This window comes from Bufo bufo, chromosome 10, assembly GCF_905171765.1.
Source record: "Bufo bufo chromosome 10, aBufBuf1.1, whole genome shotgun sequence".
In the NCBI taxonomy this organism is placed as follows: domain Eukaryota; kingdom Metazoa; phylum Chordata; class Amphibia; order Anura; family Bufonidae; genus Bufo; species Bufo bufo.
Genome location: NC_053398.1, coordinates 134,064,498 through 134,088,120, shown reverse-complemented (window position 1 = coordinate 134,088,120; position 23,623 = coordinate 134,064,498). Strand labels below are relative to the sequence as shown.

The 23,623-nt window shown below is 41.5% G+C and overlaps 1 protein-coding gene across 3 annotated transcripts in view; it reads left to right on the top strand.

Annotated features, from left to right (window-relative positions):
• The window catches only part of ZNF536 (zinc finger protein 536), a 569,889-nt gene that overhangs the window by 289,226 nt on the left and 257,040 nt on the right, over window positions 1-23,623 (top strand). For 2 of the 3 annotated variants that reach the window (XM_040410153.1, XM_040410155.1), the window contains exon 6: window positions 20,146-20,298. The exons of the other annotated variant lie outside the window; for it this stretch is intronic. In XM_040410153.1, coding sequence (XP_040266087.1) covers window positions 20,146-20,298 — 153 coding nt within the window. The remainder of the gene's footprint in view (window positions 1-20,145; window positions 20,299-23,623) is intronic. 3 annotated transcript variants of the gene reach the window in all.

Genomic DNA, 23,623 nt, shown 5'->3' with positions numbered 1-23,623 from the left:
TCTATCACGTTAAGGCAGGTCTCCATTGTGGCCAGTGATCGACTATGTGGGCATTTCCTGTTTGTTAAGGTGGGATCAAGAAGTGAAGACCTGTAAGCTTTGGAGCAACAGTGGGGGATCAGGGAAGTGAGTTTTATTTTTTATATTTTTAATCCATTCTACCTCTTATCTAAAAAGCTTTATCCTCCCAAGCAATCCCTTTAAGTGCAGTCTATTTGCTTCCTGGATTAAAACTCTTTTGGGCCAATGAGCAGAAGCTTCAGTTTAGGGTTCAGTGCCAGAAATGGGGTCTGATTTCATGATTTTAGACAGACATAGTGAAAAATGTTATGTAAATTAGGCCAATCAGTATACCATTGACTTGGAGGTCATGAGTTTACTTCGGTCTATTATGTAATGCCTGCAGTAGAGTGGAGTGCACCAATGATAGTCAACGCCAGACATTTCACAACGCCCCAGCCCTCCACATTTTTGGCTAGGTGCTAATTTCCGCCATTAGTAAACTGCTTTTATATTTGACCTTTCCCAGCCATGAAAATGTAAAGCTGGAATGTGATCATCTTCTGCACATAATGTACTTTTTACTAAATAATTTTTGTAGCTGTTTTGACCAAAAAATATAAATCACATTTGACGGTTATTGCATTATATTTTAGAGCAGGCGATTGATGTGAAATATATGCTTTAATGTGTAGCCATAATTTATAATTGCATCCTGCGCCCGCTAGAATAATGTCTCAGATTTGGATTGTCTTCCTGGAATAAAATTAAGGAAAAAATGCATGTGCTGTATGGTTACAGCCTTGGTGTGTCCCTACTGGTACTCTTTTTCTGAAAAACTTCTCATTTTACAAAACTTGCATTAGTAGAATGTAGAATTCTAAATACCACATGGCTTTCCCATGATGGTGGCTGAGTCTTCTACTGCGCATGCAGTATGGTTCAGCGCAGACACCGGACATACGAGGAAGTGGAGGACATCTTGTATCTATGGTGAACACTTTCAGCACCAATCTGCCACAATCTTGGGAAAGCTTTGCACACTGGCATGTTTACTCACGGTCATGGTGGGGGCAACGCCGTTCAGGCTAAGGTAATCCCTGAAACCATATAACGGATTCTTTTGCCATCAGACCCTTTTTTATTTTTTGTAAACCCTTTAAACTAATGGCAGCCTATTAGTCATCTCTCTCCAGTGATGGGTACAGGAGAAGGCCATGTCCATGCCGGTGTTGAGTCATTAATATGGACTATAGAGGAGTGGGTGAGAGTTACGTAGAAGTAGGGTAATCCGACCTAGTGGACTACAGTTAAACCCATAACTTAATATCATTGTAAATCTCACGAGACCAGGAAGCTGAGATATGCAGACCTGTTTGATAGGGTTTCTTTAGACTTCTATGTGACGAGGAAGGATTCTTGGTCTTTGGTGATTTTCTTTCCCTGGTTAATAAAGTAGCAGCTCTACCGGGTTAAGGTGTGAAAAACGGGTGAAAAACTACCAGTGACCACCATGTTCTGTTTCCGTGGCACCGTGAAAGTTAGAGACCCCCTTCAAGCGGCTCTGTATATCTTTGGAACCTCGCTGATTGACAGGAAGGCACAGATAAGGCAGGAGGACGGTATCAAACAGCAACTATTATCTCAGCTTCTTGTACGTATCCTAAGGGGAAGGAGGGATATTGGGCGTTAACAGCAGTCGCATCACTTAGGCTTTAAAGGGGGTGTCCATTTCTAGAAAACCGTGGCTGCTATCTCCAAAGATAGGACCACACTTGTCTACAGGTTGTGTACGGTATGGCGGCTCGGCCCCATTCACATCAATGGAGCGGAGCTGCAATACCAGACCTGCCAGGTGTGCCGCTGTCTCTGGAAGACATTGGCCATGTTTTTATAATGCTATATGTCACCTTTAACACATCCTGTAAAGAGTTAATGTATGTTTTAACCAACGAAAGGCGTAATCTGTAGATTTCCAACTTGTGCAGACCCCAGTCCCCCCCTTACCGTAATGTGTTTCGTTCACAGGAGATTTTGTGCTTAGCTTGTTTCATGGTGTGTTCATAGTGGTTCCCTTTCAGACAGAGGGGCAGCCTGAGGCTAGCAGAGGGTGGCTTTATATCGTGGCGGTAAAGCGCTCCCTGTTTTTTAAAGAACATAATTAGGAGTGGGTCATCTGTGCAATGTATGGCACAGAGCGAGACAATGTTACCACTCAGGAGACCACCTTTCATCATTTTACACATAGCGGAATAGGCGGCAGAGGTTTCATCTCAAACCAGCGCAGTACAATGAGGAGCGGTCGCTCGCCACGGCAGAAAAATGACTGTACTAAATATATAACAAAGGTGCACTGAAGTAGACTACACCTGCGGGACACCTTACAAACCAAAAATCATTACATGAGCCCCTGCAAACACAAAGTCTAAGATTATAACTGGATTCTTCCATTTTAAACTGGTTTAGTGGTAAGGAGAGATTAATTTACCAGGAACTATTTCCCATACCACTGAGTCGGTGCAATCGCTACATATATCGTATTGAGAGTACAGGCACAAAATACTTCCTACCCATGCCACATATAATGGGACATGCACAGTACTCATTTGGCCAAATTCTCTATCACCTTTGCACCCCAAAATGAGCAAATTTGGGAAAATTGTGACCGCCTAATGCAGGAGCATGTCTCTCAGGATAACAAAGGTTTGGGCATGTTGAAATCCATGATGTTTGGATGTTCTTCCCCTTGAGGATAGCTGTCAGAGCAGTCACCCCCGCATTCAGCACTCTAGAAATTTCTAGTAGGTTCCATAGCGGTGAATGCAGGGGTGGCTGTGCAAGTGCATCTTGCTCTCAGGTTAATTCGGGCCCCATTCCTGAGATAAGACCCACACCTATCAGACAATTATGGTGCATCTCATCAATGTGCCATAAACATCCCAGGTGGAATGTTGGTGACAGACACCAGTATCTGATAGCAAGGTGGCAAGATGCACACAGGTCACGGTAGAGTATGATCATATATAGAGGACTAGCAATGCAAAAATTGAACTTTTTTTATTAGGCCTAGAGCAGCCTGGGAAGGACCCTTAAATAGACTGGGACACATGGGCATTGATTGGGTGCAGCAAAGAGGGGAAGCTCCTTCTGTCTTTTGTAACTTGAGAAAGGGGCCCTGGAGCCCAAAAACATGTGGGTTTTATGAGACACAAATATACTTCATCTATCGTCCGTCAGATTTGACCTTGCAGTAGTCTTGCACCAGACTATGTTCCTCCTTCCAGCGGTGTAGCTTGTTTCACCCTAGCCTCTCCCATCCCTTACATATTACATCTTGAACTTAGGCTGAGAAAATACTGGAACCTTAAGTTGTTTTCTGTTCTTTCTTATCCTTCTATACCTTATGTTACTCCTACATTTCGCTGAAGTTAACCAATTAAAAGTCATGATCATGGCCCACATTTCATCAGAGTCTTTCAACATCTGGTTCTCCGCTAAAACAAAAACTCTCATCTGACTAGCGGATGAGGTAAGAAGCCCCATTCTCTCCATCATTTTCTGCTCTTGCATACGAGGCCTGGGATGTCTCTGAACCACTTCCGCATCAACATAATGTATATCAAAGGCAATGAAATGAAAATGGGGCTGGATTACTCTACGACTAAATCCTTCAGGGAAAAGTAAATTTGAATGGGTTAATCACAATATACTCTAAAGACAACTATTTTTCCTCAAGATGTCTTACAACAATAGTGCGGGTCTGATCATTATACTACTGTAATTCTGCAAAACTCTCTTTAAAAGTAATTCTGAAGATCCAACAGCTGTTAACACAAAGGCATCCTCGGCGATAACAAGAATTAGGCGATTTTTTTTGTTTGTTTGTTGAAGCATCTGCATTGGCTTCTTGTCAGTTGAAGGACAAAATGAAGCATATACACACAATACCCAATATACAGATGAGTTGGCTTTTTATACCAATGGTGTCTTAAATTACAGGACTGATTTATGGTGGAGGGCGGTTTACACAACTGGTTGCAAAGAGCACTGGTTTGTCAAGTTGGCACTTCAAGGTGGGCCTCCGTGTTTCGTCAGCATGAAGGTCCATCATCTGGAATTGATGGCATTGCCAAGAGCCAGTCGAAATTACCAATTTATTGCACTGAATTAACTAAATGGCAATAACTAGGGACAACATGGAAGCCTACTATGGACAACAATCAACTTTACTAATGTCACAAAATGTTCCTCTTGTCCACATTTTATCAAATGAACCATTCAAGCAAGTATCTAATAACTATATACTGTATCAACACCTGTGCTGATTGATCATACACGTGGTTGAGGAACAAAGGAAACGTTCAATGTTGCATTCATGTCGAAAGACCAAGATATTGTTCATTTTCTGCCCAGGGAGACAAGTCAGTCCCTGATAGAGTATTGAGCACAGTTTCCTGCAGGCAGTAAGGTATCTATACGACGTCATGCATTCCCTGGTTAGAAATCAAGAGTAAATTGCCTAAATATATACAAAGTCCTTGACTAGAAAAGTTGTCTTTGATTTTAAGTAGAAGAGTCCAAAACTTCTGTGGTTTCGACATTTCAAACACCATTTCTACACCTGAATTAAGTTTACCATCATGATGTGATATTTGAATTGCTGCAGATCCGTCTGCCATCTATTGGAAGTTATAGTGAGAACATTCCTAGACCTGGTGGACCACCCACCCAAGCTAGGAGATGTTCAAATGTGAATTTTTGCCAAATTGAATCCATGGAGCCCTAGAACTATTTACTTCACTATTTACCACTTCCCTACCAGTGATGAGCGGCAGGGGCAATATTCTAATTCGTGATATCTTGCAAATATTTGGGCAAATATTCGTCATATATTCGCGAATTCGAGATCTCCAGTCATTATTTTCTTGATTGTGACAATCGGTAATCGAAAAATTCGCCATATGAAAGTTCACGATCAACACTACTCCTAAAGTCAAGATATTGCAGCCTTCTCATTGGTCTACAAAAGCAAGAAGCAGTGAGGGATCATGGGTACTGATGAAAAGAAAATCTAGAATATTCACGATTACGAAGATATAGCACTATATTCTAGATCAGTGATGGCTAACCTTGGCACTCCAGCTGTGGTGAAACTACGACTCCTAGCATGCTCCATTTATTTCTATAGAGTTCTGAGAGCAGCCAAGCAAGGGGGGCATCTTGGGAGTTGTAGTTTTACCACAGCTGGAGTGCCAAGGTTAGCCATCACTGTTCTAGATATTCGCAAATTCTCGCAGTGCCAATATTCGCAATAAAAATTGGCGATTAGAATATTCGGGATCAACACTATTCCGTACCACAGCATGATTATATATATATATATATACACACATTGGTGGTAGGGTCTTTAAAGATGGAGCCTACTCTAGAGCAGTGTGGGCATCATAGTCACTGGGTTTCTGCAGTTTTAAGCAGCAGACACCCAAAGGCAATGTCTGTGATTGTAAAAACGAAACCCATAAAACTGTGGCAGAATTGCTTTTTTTATTTTTATTCTTTTATTCCACCCCATTTTTTTCCAGTTTCCGACTACATTGTATACAATATTAAATGGTGCCATTAAAAAAAGTACAACTTTTTCTGTAAAAAACAAGTCCTCATACTGCTAATTGACCCAATTAAAAAAAAAAAAAAAAGGTATGGCTCTGGGAAGGCAGGGAGCAAAAATGGAAATTGCCCAATAGAAATGGAAAATTGCCCAATAATGAAGTGGTTAATGGTCAATGCATGGATATATATTGTCCAGGGGTTAACTGTGGGGCGGGGGGGTGGGGGCTACCCAGGTATGTGCTCTGGGTGCCAAAGTAAGCCTTGGTCAATGCACATGAACGTATTTTCTTTCCGTGTCCGTTCCGTTTGTTTGCGGACCGTATGCGGAACCATTCATTTCAATGGTTCCGCAAAAAAAACGGAAGTTACTCCATGTGCATTCCGTTTCTGTATGTTCGTATTTTTGTTCCGCAGAAAAATAGAACATGTCCTATTATTGTCTGCATTACGGACAAGGATAGTACTGTTCTATTAAGGTCCAGCTGTTCTGTTCCACAAAATACATACGGTCGTGTGCATGAGCCCTAATAGGGAACTGAACTTTCCTCCTGATGAAGAAAAACCCGAGACCCAACAGCAATACCAAACACAACCTATGGTTTAGAGTGGCGCTGTTTCTGAAAGGAAGCCATTTATCTAATCCTAGGCAACTCCTTTAAAAGGAACTTGTCTTATAACCTTGAAGACTACTTTCTGATGACACCAAGCGGACGCGTCACTGCACCATATTAAACACCAGTTGGAGACCAAGTACATGTCGGGTCCCTATGATTCCAGAGCCCATCTGGTAAAAGACTATGTGAAGAGGTAGCCAACACTACAGGATAGGTTCAGTACAAGTCCGGGTGTGCACATAGGGCACTGTAAGCAGAATGATTACCCTGGACACCCTTATACCATTATATACCGTCTCCAGAGCCTATAGACCCCATTACATAGGGCTAGCAAAATCCTGAGAAAATAGAAGCGGCAGCCGAGCCTGGGTGTTAAGCATAATAAATACTATTTGCAATGTACATAAAAAGGTAATTTTCTGTTTTGCTTCTGTGTTTTTTTCTCCGCTGGTGTGTTAACGACTCAATTTGGAGAAAAAGGATTTAAACAATAAAACAGAAATATGTACGTACAATTACCAGTTAAAAAATACAGTGAGAGGCAAGCAAAAAAGCTTTCTTTTTAACAGATTGTGTATTTTATGCTCTCGAAAAGATAAAAACCTCAACATCCAATAATAAATTCATCAGAATATTTATTTTATGGACCACATATGTGTTGTTGGGAAGTAGACGAGTCAAGTAATAAACTTCAGGCAAAAATTTATGTTGTGTGTGTGCTGACGGTGTGCTAAACGAAAAAACACTACAGTAATATACAATATATAGAGATATACAGTGTGTGTATATATATATAGAGAGAGAGAAAAGATAGATAGATAATGGATGGATATGAGATAGATAGATAGATAGATAGATATGAGATAGATAGATAGATAATTAGATAGATAGATAATGGATGGATATGAGATAGATAGATAGATAGATAGATAGATAGATAGATAGATAGATAGATAGATAGATAGATAGATAGATAGATAGATAGATAGATAGATAGATAATGGATGGATATGAGATAGATAGATAATAGATGGATATAAGATAGATAGATAGATAATGGATGGATATGAGATAGATAGATAATTAGATAGATAGATAGATAGATAGATAATGGATGGATATGAGATAGATAGATAGATAGATAGATAGATAGATAGATAGATAGATAGATAGATAATAGATGGATATAAGATAGATAGATAGATAGATAGATAGATAATGGATGGATATGAGATAGATAGATAGATAGATAATGGATGGATATGAGATAGATAGAGCATAAATATATGATATGGATCGATAGATACATGGATAGATGTATGTATGTATGTATGATAGAAAAGGAAAGAAAAATAAGCAGCACACATTAGTGGCGGTTGCAAATCCTTCCAAAGTCCCATGTAAATATATATGAAAAAAGACGGCAGCACTCCATGTATGTATGATGCAATACCAGACACAACCTATGGACCGGAGTGGCGCCCTTCTGGAGAATGAGCCAGTCTTTCTTCCTGACCCCGCTCAGCCCCTTCCTAAGGATTTGATAGAATAAATATGGCTGGGGGTGTTGGAGCTGCACTCTGTTTCTATGTTAATCGTCTGTTTTTCCTTGATCCCGTCTTCTGCTTGGCTTTGAATAAGATCCCAATCAATACGGCCCAAATAGCAGAAGTAATTGCTGATCATGTATCTGTGTCCCAGACACTTTTATAAAAGACTATGTATTATGTATGATGTGACCTTCAAATGTCATGAAAGCGTCGAGCAATAAACTGTCAATATTTGTGGTTAGAAGGGTCTCGATGACTTTTACAATAATTGGTACAGCTATATTAAAAGCCGGGATCACTCAGCTGGTTAAAGAGACACACACAGGCCAAGCTGCTTCTGGGAATCCACGGCTGCCAATTTTTAAATGAAGGATATTACAGGGTGCAGGAAATGTGATCCCTCCTAAGCCGTCCGTCTTCACCTGCGAAGGCGCTTTAGGGCGGCCGGCTCATTCCCTTTAAAGGGACAGGATGCTTTACAGACAATCTCCCTCCATTACATGAAGGCTTTAGAAATACACATATAACTGACAAGTACAGATGTAGCAAAGCTGAGTTGGTCATATCCGTATATGAGGCATACGCTGTGCCACTACTTCACACAAGTTAAAGGGGTCTAGCAGCAGCAGTTGCATCCAGGCTTAGTGCCTAAGGGGGCCCAAAGACTTATCTTCCACATAAAAAGACCCCAGTATCATAAATGGCACTTGCTAGGTGGGGCCCCGATATAGATTTTGCTTTGGGATCCATGTGGTTAAATGAAGTCATTGAGGAACCAGGTCAAAAAAGGGGTACATAATGTATCAGTTGGGTCTTAAGTGTACCTTCAAACTTCAGAATTTGCCAACAGAATTTTGGCCCAGTCACAGCAGCCAAATTCTGGCGGCTGCGCGGTGTCCGCCTCCCATTGTTTTTCAATCGGAGGCAGCGGTGCAGTAAACGGGCCAGTGGTTTAAAACTATGACTGCGCTAAGAGACATGTCCCTCCTTGGCGCAGTGTGCGGACAGGCGGCGCTTGAAGCCACAGTGGGTGGCCACTCACTTTTTAACTTCATTCTTAGTTGTTAGTGGGTTCACAGCTACTAAAGTGAACAACGGTGGCAGAAACCACCGATTCTGCCACCGCTATCAAATGTGAACGCACCCCAATAACACACTCTAGGCCCAATTGCAAAAATGTGCAACTTTTTGCAGCTTTAAAGGGGTTTTCCGAGATTTTAATATCTGGGTAGGTCATCAGTAGAGATGAGCAAAGTTCTTAAAAATTCGATTCAGCTGTTTCGTCGAATTTTTCAAACACATTTGCTTTGTGACGAATTACTTCGTCACGAATCGCATTTCTTTGTAAGTAGCTAGTGCAATAACGGGAATCTGTGATTGCACCCTCCGTCACTGAACCCCTCAGATGCCGCGTTCATCGCTGATCGCGGCATCTGAGATTAATATTTAGGCCTTCACGGCTGTTTTCAAAAGGCAGCGGCGCTCGCAGTAGTCTCACAGCCTTCTCTCAGCTTTTCCTAGCCCAGTGACATCACGTTCAATGGTCACGTGGTCTAGGAGCAGCTCAGTCCCATAGAAGTGAATGGGGCTGAGCGCAATACCAAGCACGGCCACTATACAATGTACGGCGCTGTGCTAGTTGAGTACGGAGAAGGCCGCAGCAACGGTGCCTTCTCAAACAGCTGATCGGCGGGGGTCCCCGGTGTCAGACCCTCACCAATCAGATACTGATGACCTTTCCTTATCCCCCCCCCACTCCACATCTTAACCTCTTGGGACATGAAGACTCTCAGGTAGTGAAGTGTACCTTGATATATTATTATTACATCATGGCGATGGCGCGGGCACTGCCACTGTGCCTACATAATCACCAGCAGGAGGATGTCCCTCGTGCGCAGCCGTTCCCTCACCGCACTCACCAGCGGTTAACCGCAGCCTTGTCCTGAAGGGGTTAACCTAGAAATATGCTTTTGAATGTTTTAATGTATTTAGGAGCTAAAAAGAAACAATGTTGACTCCCTATTAATCCCTGCAGCGCCACAAGGCAAAATTAGCCTTCTATATCTGATGTATTCGAGGGTTCCTCCACATTCGTCATTACTCAATGTCGGCATCTTACACAAGACAGGCACCTGCCCTCTAACTTAATCTGCGGACCTGGCCCCTCCTCTGTTCAGCCTATTAGTTGACATTGAAGGCCTGCATTCCCTGCCTGCTCAGTGTCAGCGGCTCGCAGGCCCGGACAGCGTTGTCACAAGTCTGTTACGTTTTTTTTGTATTTTTTGTGTTATTAGTATTATTTTGCTGCCTCACAGATTTTTGGCAACCTTTACACCAAGCAGCGAGTAAGCAGTGGTGATGGATCCTGATTAGCGATTCCCTTCAGTTTTTTGTAGTCCGTCCCTCCCTTAAACACATTTGTTGCCAATTCATAGGAACAGCAGTGTTTAATTTGACCTTATATGGGCACGACCCAAAAAAATAAAAATAAACAGGACTGATGCAGAAAACGATACAGTGAAGTAGTAAATGTTACATTGTGTCTTATGTGGACGCGTGTAAAACAATTGCTGATTGTGACTGCTGGGAGTTGTAGTGCTTTGTGACATTTGGGGGGTTGGTTCATACATTAGTTGCAAAAACAAAAATAAATGCGGATCGGATGCGGATCAAAAATACGTTCGTGTGCATGAGACCTTTCTTGTGCAACCATGATTTTTTTTCCAAACCAAAGTCGTTTGAGGCAACCACCCAAACCGGTACTGAAAGTGGTCTTCTAAGGGTTGGTCTTCTGGAAGGAGAGGGCCATTATTTATAAAATATGGTGGAAATAAAAATATATATTTTGTCTTGTCTCACCAAGAAGGTTGTGTCCTCAAAGTGGTGGTCTTTTGGAGAGGTTTAAACGTATGCCTATAGCTCTCCACGGACTACTTCTTTAAGAAGACCACCCCCCATCTAGACCAGATTTTTCTATGAAGGATTTAGTTTACCTATATTCAGTTTATACTGGTCATGCTCTTTGAGAGGACCACCCACTGTCCAAAAGACTAATTTGTCAATGCAATTTTGTGCGGTCATCTCAAAGAGGTTTCACTGTAGTTTTATTGTATTTTCCACCATATATATCTGGCTCTTCCTCTATCTGGTGAGTATAGAGCTGCTCCCCCACCATCTCTTACTAGTTTTATTGACCACTGAGCTGAGTGCAGGGAGTGCAACAAAAAACAAGGCTAGAGGGGTGTATGAAGGGTATGCACCATGGCTGCTGAGTACCAATGTCAACCAGGGCTACAGCTAGGAGGTTCTTGAAATGTATACTTCCTAGATGATGAGTCCTAATGTCAACCAGGGATATAGCTAGGAGATTCTTGAAGGGTATGCTCCCTAGATGATAGGGCATAGCCAGGAGGTTTTTGAAGTGTATGGGCCCTAGATGATGGCTCCTAACGTCAACTAGGGGCATAGCTAGGAGGTTCTTGAAAAGAATACACACTGGATGATGGGTCCCAGTGAGAAGGCAATAAGTAATTTTCCATGTTGTAAGCTGGTTTAATTAATTCCTAAATTTGAGATGGGGAGCGCTAAATTTTGGGCTCAGGTGAAGGAAAGCATTACTACACTTCAACACTTGGGCCTTGAGACATATTTCTGATCACAAGGGGATCAGAAGTAAAGACCACCGGATCACTAGAGATTTCATTGGATCTCTAGAAGTATCCTAAACCTGTGGATCACCACATTAACTAATGAGGTATTATGGGCAACCAGGTTTTAAGGGATGAGAGCCTCATTGAACCCCCAACTCTATTACTGAAGAGTAAAACATTAACTGTGGGCATTCCTCCCTTTAGTTTTTTTTGCAACCTTTTTTTTTTTTTTACCTTTTTGATCTCTTTTTTTTTTACAACTCCAATGTTCAGTAACTCACCAGTTTCAAAGCTCTTTTCTTCTCCCGGTGAAGAACAGAGGCAGAATGAGAAAATGTCACAATGTGGATTGTATCCACCATTTACTTTGAATGTTTAAAAAATGCAGGTCAAGAAATAAAGAACGGATTAGGATTTCTCCAGTCCCACTAAGTGCAGATTTCCTGCCTCCCAGCTACCAGGCCCCAATTTGTAGCCTTCAGAATACATCTATTACAAAATGCCGTCATTTCACATGGTTAATTCAGACACTAACAGGCCGGGGAGATGTTAAGGATTCGGTTATTTATTTCTCTTTCACAAGCCACTCATTTAATATTTGCTTTTTAGCAATAAATGCTGCCGGAGATTTTAATTTTTTTTCTTTCTCTCTTTCTGGAAAAGTTAATAAAGTTAATGAAATATATTGAAATAAATTCAATACTTGAAATTAATCATTGACTTTTCCACCGGTATAATGCAAGTAATTTGTTGTTATAGATTCAGTGCTCTTGGAATTACAGTCTTGGTCTTGCAGGAAAAAAAAATAATAAAAAAAATATATATTCGTATCCAGTAAAATACCAATAATCTGGAACTTGGGGACCACTGAAATGGCGGATGATCGGAAAAGTTGTTCTGGGGTTTCGGTAGTTTTAACAAGAGGAGCATAAAAACGCAGTCCAAATGCAAGAAGAAAATACAAAAAGTAAAAAAAATGAGATCATGAAAAATTGTAAAAAATAGTTGCCAGATCCTCTCAATAGCCACACAAATTTTGCATCAAGAACTAAGGCTAAACCATTGAAAAATGTGCTGGTACACATTGGGACATTAGGACCATTTTTGCTATATTCTTTTGTTTACTTTAGTTAGTTTTTGCCCATCTTATATCGATTTTCAATGGCCACCATGTTCACATGTTCCCGCATTGCTGAGAAAAATGAGTCTCTAGGATCAACGGGGTTGTTGCCATTACACATAGACGCTCTGCTCTCTCTGCAACTGCCGAGCCCTCTGCACTTTGATTGACAGGACCAGGCAGTGAAAATGTAGTCATGCCTGGCCCTGTCAATCAAAGTACAGGGGGCGTGGCAGTTGCAGAGAGAGCAGAGTCTCTAGATGTAAAAGCAACGCTCCCGTTGCACCTAGAGACCTATTTGCATATATTAAAACATCATTTTTCTCAGCAATGCGGGCACATATAAACAGGGGACCATCACAGATGCTGACAGATGCCAAGCGCACATGTGACAGGTCAGCCGGTGTCATAGGTACAAATCTGCTGACAGATGCTCTTTAACACTGGAAATTGTTCTAAGGCTAGGTTACACAGTGATCTTGGGCAAGACAGGTGTCACCTGGCAAGTAGCGCAGTGTCACAGTGCCGTCATAGAAGTGAAAGGGGTTGCAGAACAACTTGTAAGTTTGACACAACCACGGCCCCAGAATCACAAAAAAGTCCATCGCTGCAACCCTATTCATTTCTCTGGCGGCACTGCTACACTACGATAATTGATCGGGCGACACCTGTCTCGCCCAAGATCACTGTGTAGCCCTAGCTTAATGGTGGATGTGTTCATAACTGCCAGTAGACTGTGCAACACCCCCAACTTGACACACACTTTGTTACTTGTTGAACCCTAGCATTAAAGAGGACCTTTCACCTCTCCTGACATGTCCGTTTTAATCTCTTCATGCGTTCCCCATGTGATAACAAATCTGGAGCATCTATTCTTATGGCTCTATGTTGTACCGTTCCTTTATTATTTCTACTAGAAGTTATAAATGAATTGCTAGCAGCCTGCAGTAAGGGTACAAAGGGGAGGTAACCAGTTGGGGGTGTGTCCCTGCACAGTCTGACTCTATCCAATCAGTGCTGCCATTGTCAGGCTGTACAGGGACACTCCCCCACTGGTTACCTCCCCTCTGTACCCTTACTGAAGGCTAATAGCAATTCAATTATAACTTCTAGCAGGAATAATAAAGGAACGGCACAACATAGAGTCATAAGAATAGATGTTCCAGAATTGTCATTAAATAGGGAATGCATGAAGCTATTAAAATAGGCGTGTCAGGAGCGGCGACAGGTCCTCTTTAATACCTACAATACCAATTTCGAATATCAGGTTGCACCATACACACTCAATGTCCGTACTATCAAAACTATGATAAAAAACTTACATAAAATGTGTCTACAACTCTATGCTCAGCCTAAAAAAATCCTTTTTAAGTCTTAAAACATCCCCAGACATTACAGAAGATGCGATTCTACCTCATTTAAGTGATAAAAATGGCGACCCACAGCTTCGCATTGTGAAAAAGACACCAATGGTTCTTTATTCATGAGCATGAGTTCCTCTTAAGAAGCTTATAACATGGAATATCTTAAAGGCCACATCTCCTGGCCACCCACGTACCTCTGTGTGTGTCTTGAGCCTTTGTTGATTCTTTTAAACTCTTTTCAATTGTCTCATTAGGTCATTATCATATCTACATGGAGTCATAATAAAATGTATAAAAATAAAAAAAAATCACAAAACAAAACATCAAAATCATGTTTGGTCCTCCCCTATTAAATTTTCACGTTACATCTTCAAGCTGTTTGTCCTCAAATTTTAGTTTTATGCCAAGGAAAAAAAAATTACGCAGGGTTCTTTTCCATGTATTCTGTGTTTATAAATGAAAAATATCCAGAAAAAAAAAAAAAACTAAAAAATTTCCACCAACTAAAGTCAGTTTTCTCATTGGCGGCTTTGAACAAGTTAAACTTTTAACAAGCCAATTTCATAAACAGTTCTACAAACACTTAAATTACCCCGTGATGTACGGCTTTTTGTGTCATATCTATTTGTAAACCATGTCAAAGGCAGATTTAAAGTGTTTATGGCGTATTTATGTAATTTTATTACTGCAAATTGAATCTATCTAAACATCTCTCCTTACAGAGAAGGGGATCTCTATGAGGTTTGGTGGTTTTCTCAGGCACACAACCCTCATTATCCTACTGGCGGCCCCTGACCCTAGATGCTCGCCCCTCAGGACAGAGAATATACAATATAAATAACATTACCTGATACAATGTTTAATATAATGGCGCAGATGTACTAAGCCTGTAGATGGCATAGCCTTAGCCAGACCTGCACCAGATTTATCCACCGGGGTTCAGGCTGGAGGATAAATCTGGTGCCGGACACTTTTCTCTGACTCTATACCAACTAACGGCTTGAGACAGAATTTCATGCCAGAATTGTGGTGCAGTTGTGGCGCAAAATGGCCCATCTTAGGCAATGCTCCTATCAAATGAAGCCCCACACCTTGTCAAGCATGTTGGGGAAAAAAGTGTATAAACCTTGGATGCACCAACTTGCTTTTTCTTGCACTTTTGGCGCAGATACATTAGTAAATCTGAGCCAATTTCTTTATTTGAGAGGGACCCAAAATATTCCTCACGGTTTCCATTGAACCAGTCAACAAAATCTCTGCAGCCCGTCAAACGACAGATCCGGTGCCCTCTGAAACTCTTCCCACAATTAACCCCCATGCTTTATATGTCCTGATTAAGCCACTAAAATAGTTGGTCAATTATCTGTCTGACAGCTGGGCTATGTTTGTCAGATGGTGAGGAATTCAGAACGATAAGATTTAGGTTTGAAGGAACTTTACTGTAGTGTTTTTGTTTTTTTTGTGATACATTGTGTCATGTCTAGTGCAGGACCCGAGGAGGCGGAGCATGACACACCATTTTGAAAAGAGATAATCCCTTTGTCATGCCCCACCCATCAGAATCTGCACACGGCATAAAAATGTTTTTGGCTGGAGTTATCCTTCAATGTAAGGGGTGGACTGAGATCTTAAAGTGGCCCTGGAAAAAATAAAAATAAAATAAATAAAAGTGACTCCATGTTGTAGGTGGGGCCAACAATAACCTAGTGCATCATACCACCTCAGCAGAACCACATACCACAGCGCAGCACAAAATACTTAATAGAAGAAGCCCATTTGTAGTGGGGGAAGAAGCCCTGTGAGAACACCTACAGCCACTGGCTAGGTACATAAGTACCTGACGTTCCCAACATTAATTAACACTTGGGGCATCAGGTTGTTATGTACCTGGCTGGTAGACGTGAGGAGGGTTTGGGCGGCCCCCCATGGCAACAGCCCATCGGTAATTTTAGGGTCTATGGCCAGTCCGCCCCTGTTCAATGTACGGTAAGTAACTTCCTTTTATAAATGTCAAATTCATCATTGCCCTGCAAGTCTGTCAGAGGTGTACAGCTGCTGTTTATGGTGGCCAGTATTTCATCTATAGAGACTGATGGTCTTTAAATTTTCATATTGTTTCCTAATGCACCCTTATAGATTTTAAAAACCTACAGGACCGCTTTCTTTCGGGAACAGCACCTCACCTGTCAATGGGTATTACAGTTAAGCTCCACCAAGGAGAATGAGTCTGAGCTGTAATACCACAAGCAGCCCGTGGACTAGTGGGGCGCTGTTTTGGACGAAAGCAGCCATGTTTTTCTAGTCCTATACATACCCTTTAAGTTAAAACTCCATAGAGTACCAATTCAGTATCCTTCCCTGATACCACAACTCTCTTTAACGTAGCGTAAAAAATGAACTTCTGTGATCACCCCGGCATTTTTAGATGAAAAAGTTAAAAGAAGATGAAATTTGATTTTTTTTCACTAATCTCAAGGTATTTTGAAATCAGCCCAAGTGCTAGAATTTCATTTATTACTTTTTTTTTAACAAATATTCTACGGATCACAACATTTCTATCCTTCGCTACTTTTAAGGAATTTTTTAAATAAACTTTTTTTTTTTTCAAAAGCTCTTTAAATTTCCAACTTGGAAAATCTCGCCCTAAACTCCGTGGCCCGAATCATCATCCATTATTCTGTTCAGTCTATACAGTTACATTGTCGCTTATGAACGATTCTTGAGAAGGGAATATTTTGCGCTAAAGATATTTTTTATCTTGAACGGGTCCTAGTTAATTTTCCAGCTGTGTAAATATTGATAAGATAACAATAGAATTTGTTCCCGACACATATGCCTGAGACAATTCAATGAAGTAATGTTCCCAGGCTGGCATTAATTAAACTGCTAGCATTCGAAAGCCATTAATGATCAATACCGGCTATAGAGCGGACGTATACCGGTGTGCATTTATATGCATTTAGTGCCAAATGCTGTTTACATAGAGGAATCGCCGGCGAGCGGCACAGTGACGGCAGCTGGTCTATTTAAAAAAATGTATGCAAAAAAGGAAATGAGAATAATGGCGAATCCCATTTTCAATAGGCGACGTGGAATGAAGATGGAATCACTTTCAATATAAATATAAAAAGGCATTTTTTTATTGGATAATTTAGCCATTTATTGGTTTGTTGGTTTTTCACTTCCTATTTTTAACCATTTATTCTTTGAAATTTCACGCAGACATTGGGCAGCATTTCCTAGAATATTTTCTTTAAAAAGTCCTCCCCGAAAACATGGCAGAACCGCATAGGGGTCTTGCAGCAGTCCAAGCTTGCTGTTTGGCAAGCTTGGTTATATGAATCTGTTGTAATTGGCCCTTTGGGGTTCACGTGGACATGTACTAGGCCGAAAATAACCTTTTTTTAATTCTCCCTCCCTTGGAAACTTTGCACTATGTTTTCAAATGACTCAAAATTCCCAACTCCGCTTTGTTAAATGTGACATGTAAGCTACCAGCATGGCAAGCAAGGTTTCCTGAAGAACTATGCTGGCCCAGCTGATGTGCTGTATCAAGGTGGACTTGGACATGTCAAGCTATACCGGAGCTATGGATCCCGATCTCGATAGACACATGGTAGAGGGCCACTGCCAGACCCTTCACTGCTTGTTTCCAGAGAGCAATAGGCATACTGGATTTCTTCGGTGGTCGAGGGGACCCCATACACATTAGATGTTCTGCTGAAATCAGCGGGTTTGGCCGACATACATCTAACGTGTAGCTTGCCTTCAGAGATGTTTACATCTAGAATCACTTGCTTGATTCATAACCTCAGAAAAAAAGAAATGTACAATAAAAAGATTTAGGTCACATTCACACAGCTAAAATCCACGGCAGAAAAATCTGTAGCTGAAAACTGGATTTTTTGGTGGCAGACGTGATTTGGTGGTGGTTTTACAGGATTTTTAGCAGAGACTTTGGTTGAGGTTTTCATGCTTCCCCATTGACATTTATGGAATCCATAATCAAATCTGCTTCAAAGAAGTAAAGTGTCACTTCTCACGCATTTTTCAAATCAGCTACTCAAAAGGGCTGAAAGGTTTGTACAGGGTAGAATTTTTGACATTAAAGTCAAAGGGGAAGCTGCTGGTTGAGTTTTGAATGTGGATTTAGCAGCGGAAAATGCCCTGAATCAGTGGAAGATGCTAGAGGTGTGAACAGACCCTTAGGGTGCAAGGTCTCTGCCCTCTGATAAAGGGGGGCAGACTGAGGGTTCCTATTCAAAACTGTATAAACTTCAAAACTGTTCAAAACTGGAATAAATAGGTATTCCAACCAATTAGGTTATGACCTGGAGTTTGAAGAAATAATCAAATAAATACATATATATGCCCCTTTTCTGGTGGGGTTTTCCTTTTACTATAGATGGATGTAAAATCTCCTTTTCTTTCTTCTGGATCTTGGGGCAAGATGGTGCAATAATGTTCTTCAGGGTTTGTGCTCTTCGGTAAGTAATAATGGGAAAACGGGGTAATTCATTTTTTAGGATAGGGTCTTTTTGAAGCCTTCCCCAATGTTTGGTTAATGTTTGTCTAATCGCCATATGCTTTAAATTATATCTGGTTATAAGGTTCAGTTGGAAATCCTTAGAGGTACTATGTTGTGCTTTTTCGGGCCCCGTGTGTTTTGATTTTAAGGCTTCCTCTTGATTTTCTTTAAGGATTCTCTTAGTAGATTCTCTTATGAGTTTTTTTGGGATAACCTTTCTCTTGAAGGACAACCCTACCAGAAAAGGGGCATACTACAAGCGATCCAGGGATATTGAGTCTGTGGGTGTCTTGAGGTTATCCCACAGACTACCTCCCCAGTAAAGAGTCAATTGTTTACAGTTTGTTTTTTAGAAAAAGCTTTTAAGAGTTTTTATTTGATTATTTCTTCATACTCCAGGTCATAACCTAATTGGTTGGAATACCTATTTATTTATTATTTCATGAATATTCTTCATTCCTATGTTTAATCCCTATTCTGATCACCAATCATAATGGTTACTAGGGGTTTGGCGCCGTCTTTGTAGCTGTGATTCTCCTTTTCTTTCCTTTCTGTATTCATATACATAGTTTGCTCTACACTTACAGTCACTACTGGCAGCCTCCCACCTCTCAATATTTGGTAATAGTTCCTCCTCCCTTTGACACCCTGCGGTTATTCCAAGATATTTTGGATTCCCATCCAAAAAGTTCTTCGATTAACACTCTATTTTGGAATTTTTTCTCCCCTTCTTCCTCACAGTTGACTAGAAACCAGTGAATAGCTATTCACACTACAAACATGGCTACAGTTTCATAAAAGCTCCAATCCACCAATGTCACAAGACAATTTTTTGAATTTTTTCAGAAGGAACAGTCAGATATCACATAGTACAATAATGTAAGGGATGTAATTGCTTTAGAAAGCAAAAGTCATAAACTGATAACATGATTGTTATCAGAGCTGCTGACTGGCTGGAAGGGATCATGTGACTCATAGTTACATAGTACTCATGTAATATACTCATTTATGTCTATTAGTTATTCTGTCGTAGCTACAGGTTCTTATAGTCTTATCATTTGGCCTCAGGGATCAGGAGAATCTCATCTGATGAAAAAAGACCTAAAAAAAAATCAAACAAAAAAGTTACATAAAAAGGAAATGCAAAATTATAATTGTGGGACTAGATACTTTCTTCACCCATATGAAGGAGAACTGAGTGTTCATGGTGCGAGTTCTCTTTTCAGTATTTTGTTTTGGGATTTGCCAAAATTGGGCAAAAATCACAGTAGCATTAGGGGGTGAATTAGTTTTGCTCTAGATGCACATATTTAGATTTTGCCATTTAACACTCCCGACCCCCTAACGTTGATTAGATCCAAGGGAGTAATTGATCAAAATCATGTAAGGTAAATACTAAAAATAATGTTACGTGATTATGCTGGAGTTCTTCTAATTTCCAACTTTTGGATTTTTTTGTGCCTAGAAAAAAATAATTCCAGGCATCTGCCTCCACAGCTGGTTCTTTTCTTCTATAACTCCGTTCACTATTAAGATACCATATGCTGCTTAAAATAATGATTAAAAAGATGAAATTATCCCCAAGAATCACAATCACAAGAATTGACAGAACAAATGAAACAGACAGGCAGAGTACTGATACTGTCCCTGCTATAATTACACAGCGTCTGGCTGAAGTGATGTTAGAAGTGATCGTCTCTGTGTTACAGATATGGGGGACGACACTGGAAGATGTACAGGAGCACAACAACAAGCTATGATGAGGGACAGAAACCTTGGCTCAGCTATGAAGGACTGTCCTTACTGTGGGAAAACCTTTAGGACTTCACATCACCTTAAGGTGCATTTGAGGATACACACAGGTAAGACCTAAACCCAGGACGAGAACGTAGCATTACTTTTATTCTGGTGTTTACGTGAGATCTGTTGTCCACACTAGAAGTAGGGGGTCTACAAGTTACTGTCATGGAAAGTCACCATCAGACCAGGAACCATCAGTCCACTTACTTGAGGTCTATGTGTAGAACAACGTCCATGTCCATTTTGTTTTTAGGAGGCTACTCATGAGGTGGTCTTACCAACAAAGTCTAAGGATGTGGGAACAGATTACATTGGTTACGTAGATGTCTTTCCAAATCATTAATGTTGGTGAGACATTTGCCTATACTTTTGACCCCAAACACCATCCAGAAGAATTGTGCACATAGCAAGAAGCCTTTTCTTGTGCTTCATTGACCAGATTTGGTCATTGTAACCAACCATTGTCTCTCCTGTAACCAATGTGATTTTGCCCATTCATTGAGATTGTAAAGTCAAGATCATGTATGGATTGCATGGTGATAGTGTTCACCTACAGACCATATGGACCACATCTTATCAAGACCAGATTTTCTGTTACTGATTTACAGTTCCACCACATATTATACTTTAAAATTCCCAGCACACCAAAAGGCCACTTTTGAGTGCAGTTTTCCCAAAGAGGTTTCACTCTGCTTCAAAGAAAGGTGCTTTTTCACAAGTACAACATAATCAAAGAAGGCTCATGTATGAATTCATAGGCTCCAAGTAATCGGCTCCAAAGGCAGTCAAATGGGATTTTTTTGGGACCCATTATGGTATCAGAGCCAGGGCCCACCGGAACATCCTCTGCATGGTCGGACTGGCACACCAGACTAGGCGTGTCAGTCCGACCCTGCCCATGATTAAGTGACTTTCTCCTAAGAAGCGGTTGGCCAGTTGGGATCACCTCTCCATTGTTTGTCAATACATATACAATGAAATCTATCCAAAAGAGCGCCACTTTAAGAACACCACCTTATCCAGACCAGGTTTACTGTGACAGATTTTCATTTCCACCATATACATACTTTCCATCTTCTTTGAGAAGCCAACCACTTTTGAATGCAATTTAGGGTGGTCATCTCAAGGGATTCACTGTGCTTCAAAAGGAAAGAGCTTTTTTTTTTTTTTTACAAATACAACATGATTAAGGAAATGTCATGTATGAAGTCATAAGTCATAGGTTCCTTAACAAGGACACTACTTCAGGATTTCACATCTTGGTTGTTATTGTGTTGTGTAAAGGGTAAGTCCCATCTAGACAACCATGATCCATACATTTTTATAAGGTCATTTATGACCTTAAAAAAGGCTCCCACTCTGGTGGGCTTAGAGCAATCCTATTGTGCATGGTCACCTATTCCTTCAACCTTTCCCTGCTGAGAACAGCTGATGGCTGAGAATTAAAGAAGCGGGACCCACAATGATCAGCCGATTATCATTTTATGAAGGGGTTGGCCAGTTGGGACCACTACTTCTTTGGTTGTCTTTTTTATCTCCTATTTCAGTGGTAGGCAAACTTTTTTGTCAACTGAGCCAAATATCGCCAAAACCACGATTGAAATTTCTTTCGAGAGCCACATTTTTAAAACCTAAAATATTGCGTCAACAGTACTAGTGAGGACTATTAGGGCTCATGCACACGACCGTGTGCCCGCCTTTGCCATATTGCAGGCCGCATATGGCGGGTCCGCAATACACGGGCACTGGCCGTGTGCAGCCCGCATCAAGGACCCATTCACTTCAATGGGTCCAGGATCCGGGATATGAGTGCTACAGAGTGCTTCCATGGTGCTTCTAGCTGTGCCTCCGCACCGCAAAAAAATAGCGCATGCACTACTTTTTTGCAGTGCGGAGGCACAGCCAGAAGCTCCACGGAAGCACTCTGTAGCACTCATATCCCGGATCCTGGACCCATTGAAGTGAATGGGTCCATGATGCGGGCTGCACACGGCCGTGTGCAGCCTGCATCATGGACCCATTCACTTCAGCATGCACTACTTTTTTGCGGTGCGGGCAGTCGAATGCGGATCGCGAACCCCATTCAAGTGAATGGGTCCGCGATCCTCATGCAGCTGCCCCATGGTCTGTGTCCGTGCATTGCGGACCACTATTTGCGGTCTGCAGCACAGGCACGGCGCCCTTACATTAGTGGGCATGAGCCCAGAGTGTGTTTTTGCATACTTTTATGTGTACTTTCTTTTATTTGGATCTTGATTATTATTTCATTTTATCTTTATCATTTTTTACTTTTATTAAACTTGTCTGCAGATGTGGATGTAATGTGGATGACGCACTTATGGGGGATATCTGTGGATGACGCACTTATGGGGGATATCTGTGGATGACGCACTTATGGGGGATACCTGTGGATGACGCACTTATGGGGAATATCTGTGGATGACGCACTTATGGGGGATATCTGTGGATGACGCATATATAGCATAAGATGCTAAATATGTGTCATCCACAGATATCCCCCATAAGTGCCCTCCACAGATATCCCCCATAAGTGCGCCATCCACAGATATCCCCCATAAGTGCGTCATCCACAGATATCCCCCATAAGTGCGTCATCCACAGATATCCCCCATAAGTGCGTTATCCACAGATATCCCCCATAAGTGCCTTCTAGTAAGTAAAGTAATGTATTAGTGGGGGGAAGGGAGGAGGCAGGGACACTTGCGGCGGGGCCGGTGCAGTGCCCGGCGCTGGGCACACACCGGGGGCAGCTCCTACCTTTCTGCTGCAGGACATTTCGCTCCTCCTGAGCGGCGGCCTCTTCACCACTCCTCACATGGCCGGCAGTGGGCAGCCAAACTAGAGCGCCGCTGCCCGCCCTTTTGCTGCTGTGCGCTGCGTGACATCTCACCCTCCGTCATGCGCCTCCTGCCCCACCTGCCTGCTTCATTCATAAAGTGGAAGGAGCAGACAGACGGGGCAGGAGGCGCATGACGGACATTTTGCAAGCAGCTTGAGCGGCGCGATATAGCTGCACGGCCGCCCACCCGCCAGCCTGCACCAAAGAGCCGCATTGAAGGATCTAAAGAGCCGCTTGTGGCTCGCGAGCCGCACTTTGCTGACCACTGTCCTATTGTATATTTCAATTTAGAATACTATATCTAGATTTTTGGATTTGTAAAAAACAAAAACAAAAAAAAACAACTGGAACCACTATAAGGGCTCATGCACATGAAAGTATTTTCTTTCCGTGTCCGTTCCGTTTTTTTTGCATTCATATCAATGGGTCTGCAAAAAAAAAAAACAGAAGTTACTCCGTGTGCATTCCATTTCCGTATTTCTTTTTTTTGCGGATCTGTTTTTTTCGGACTGCAAAATACATACGGT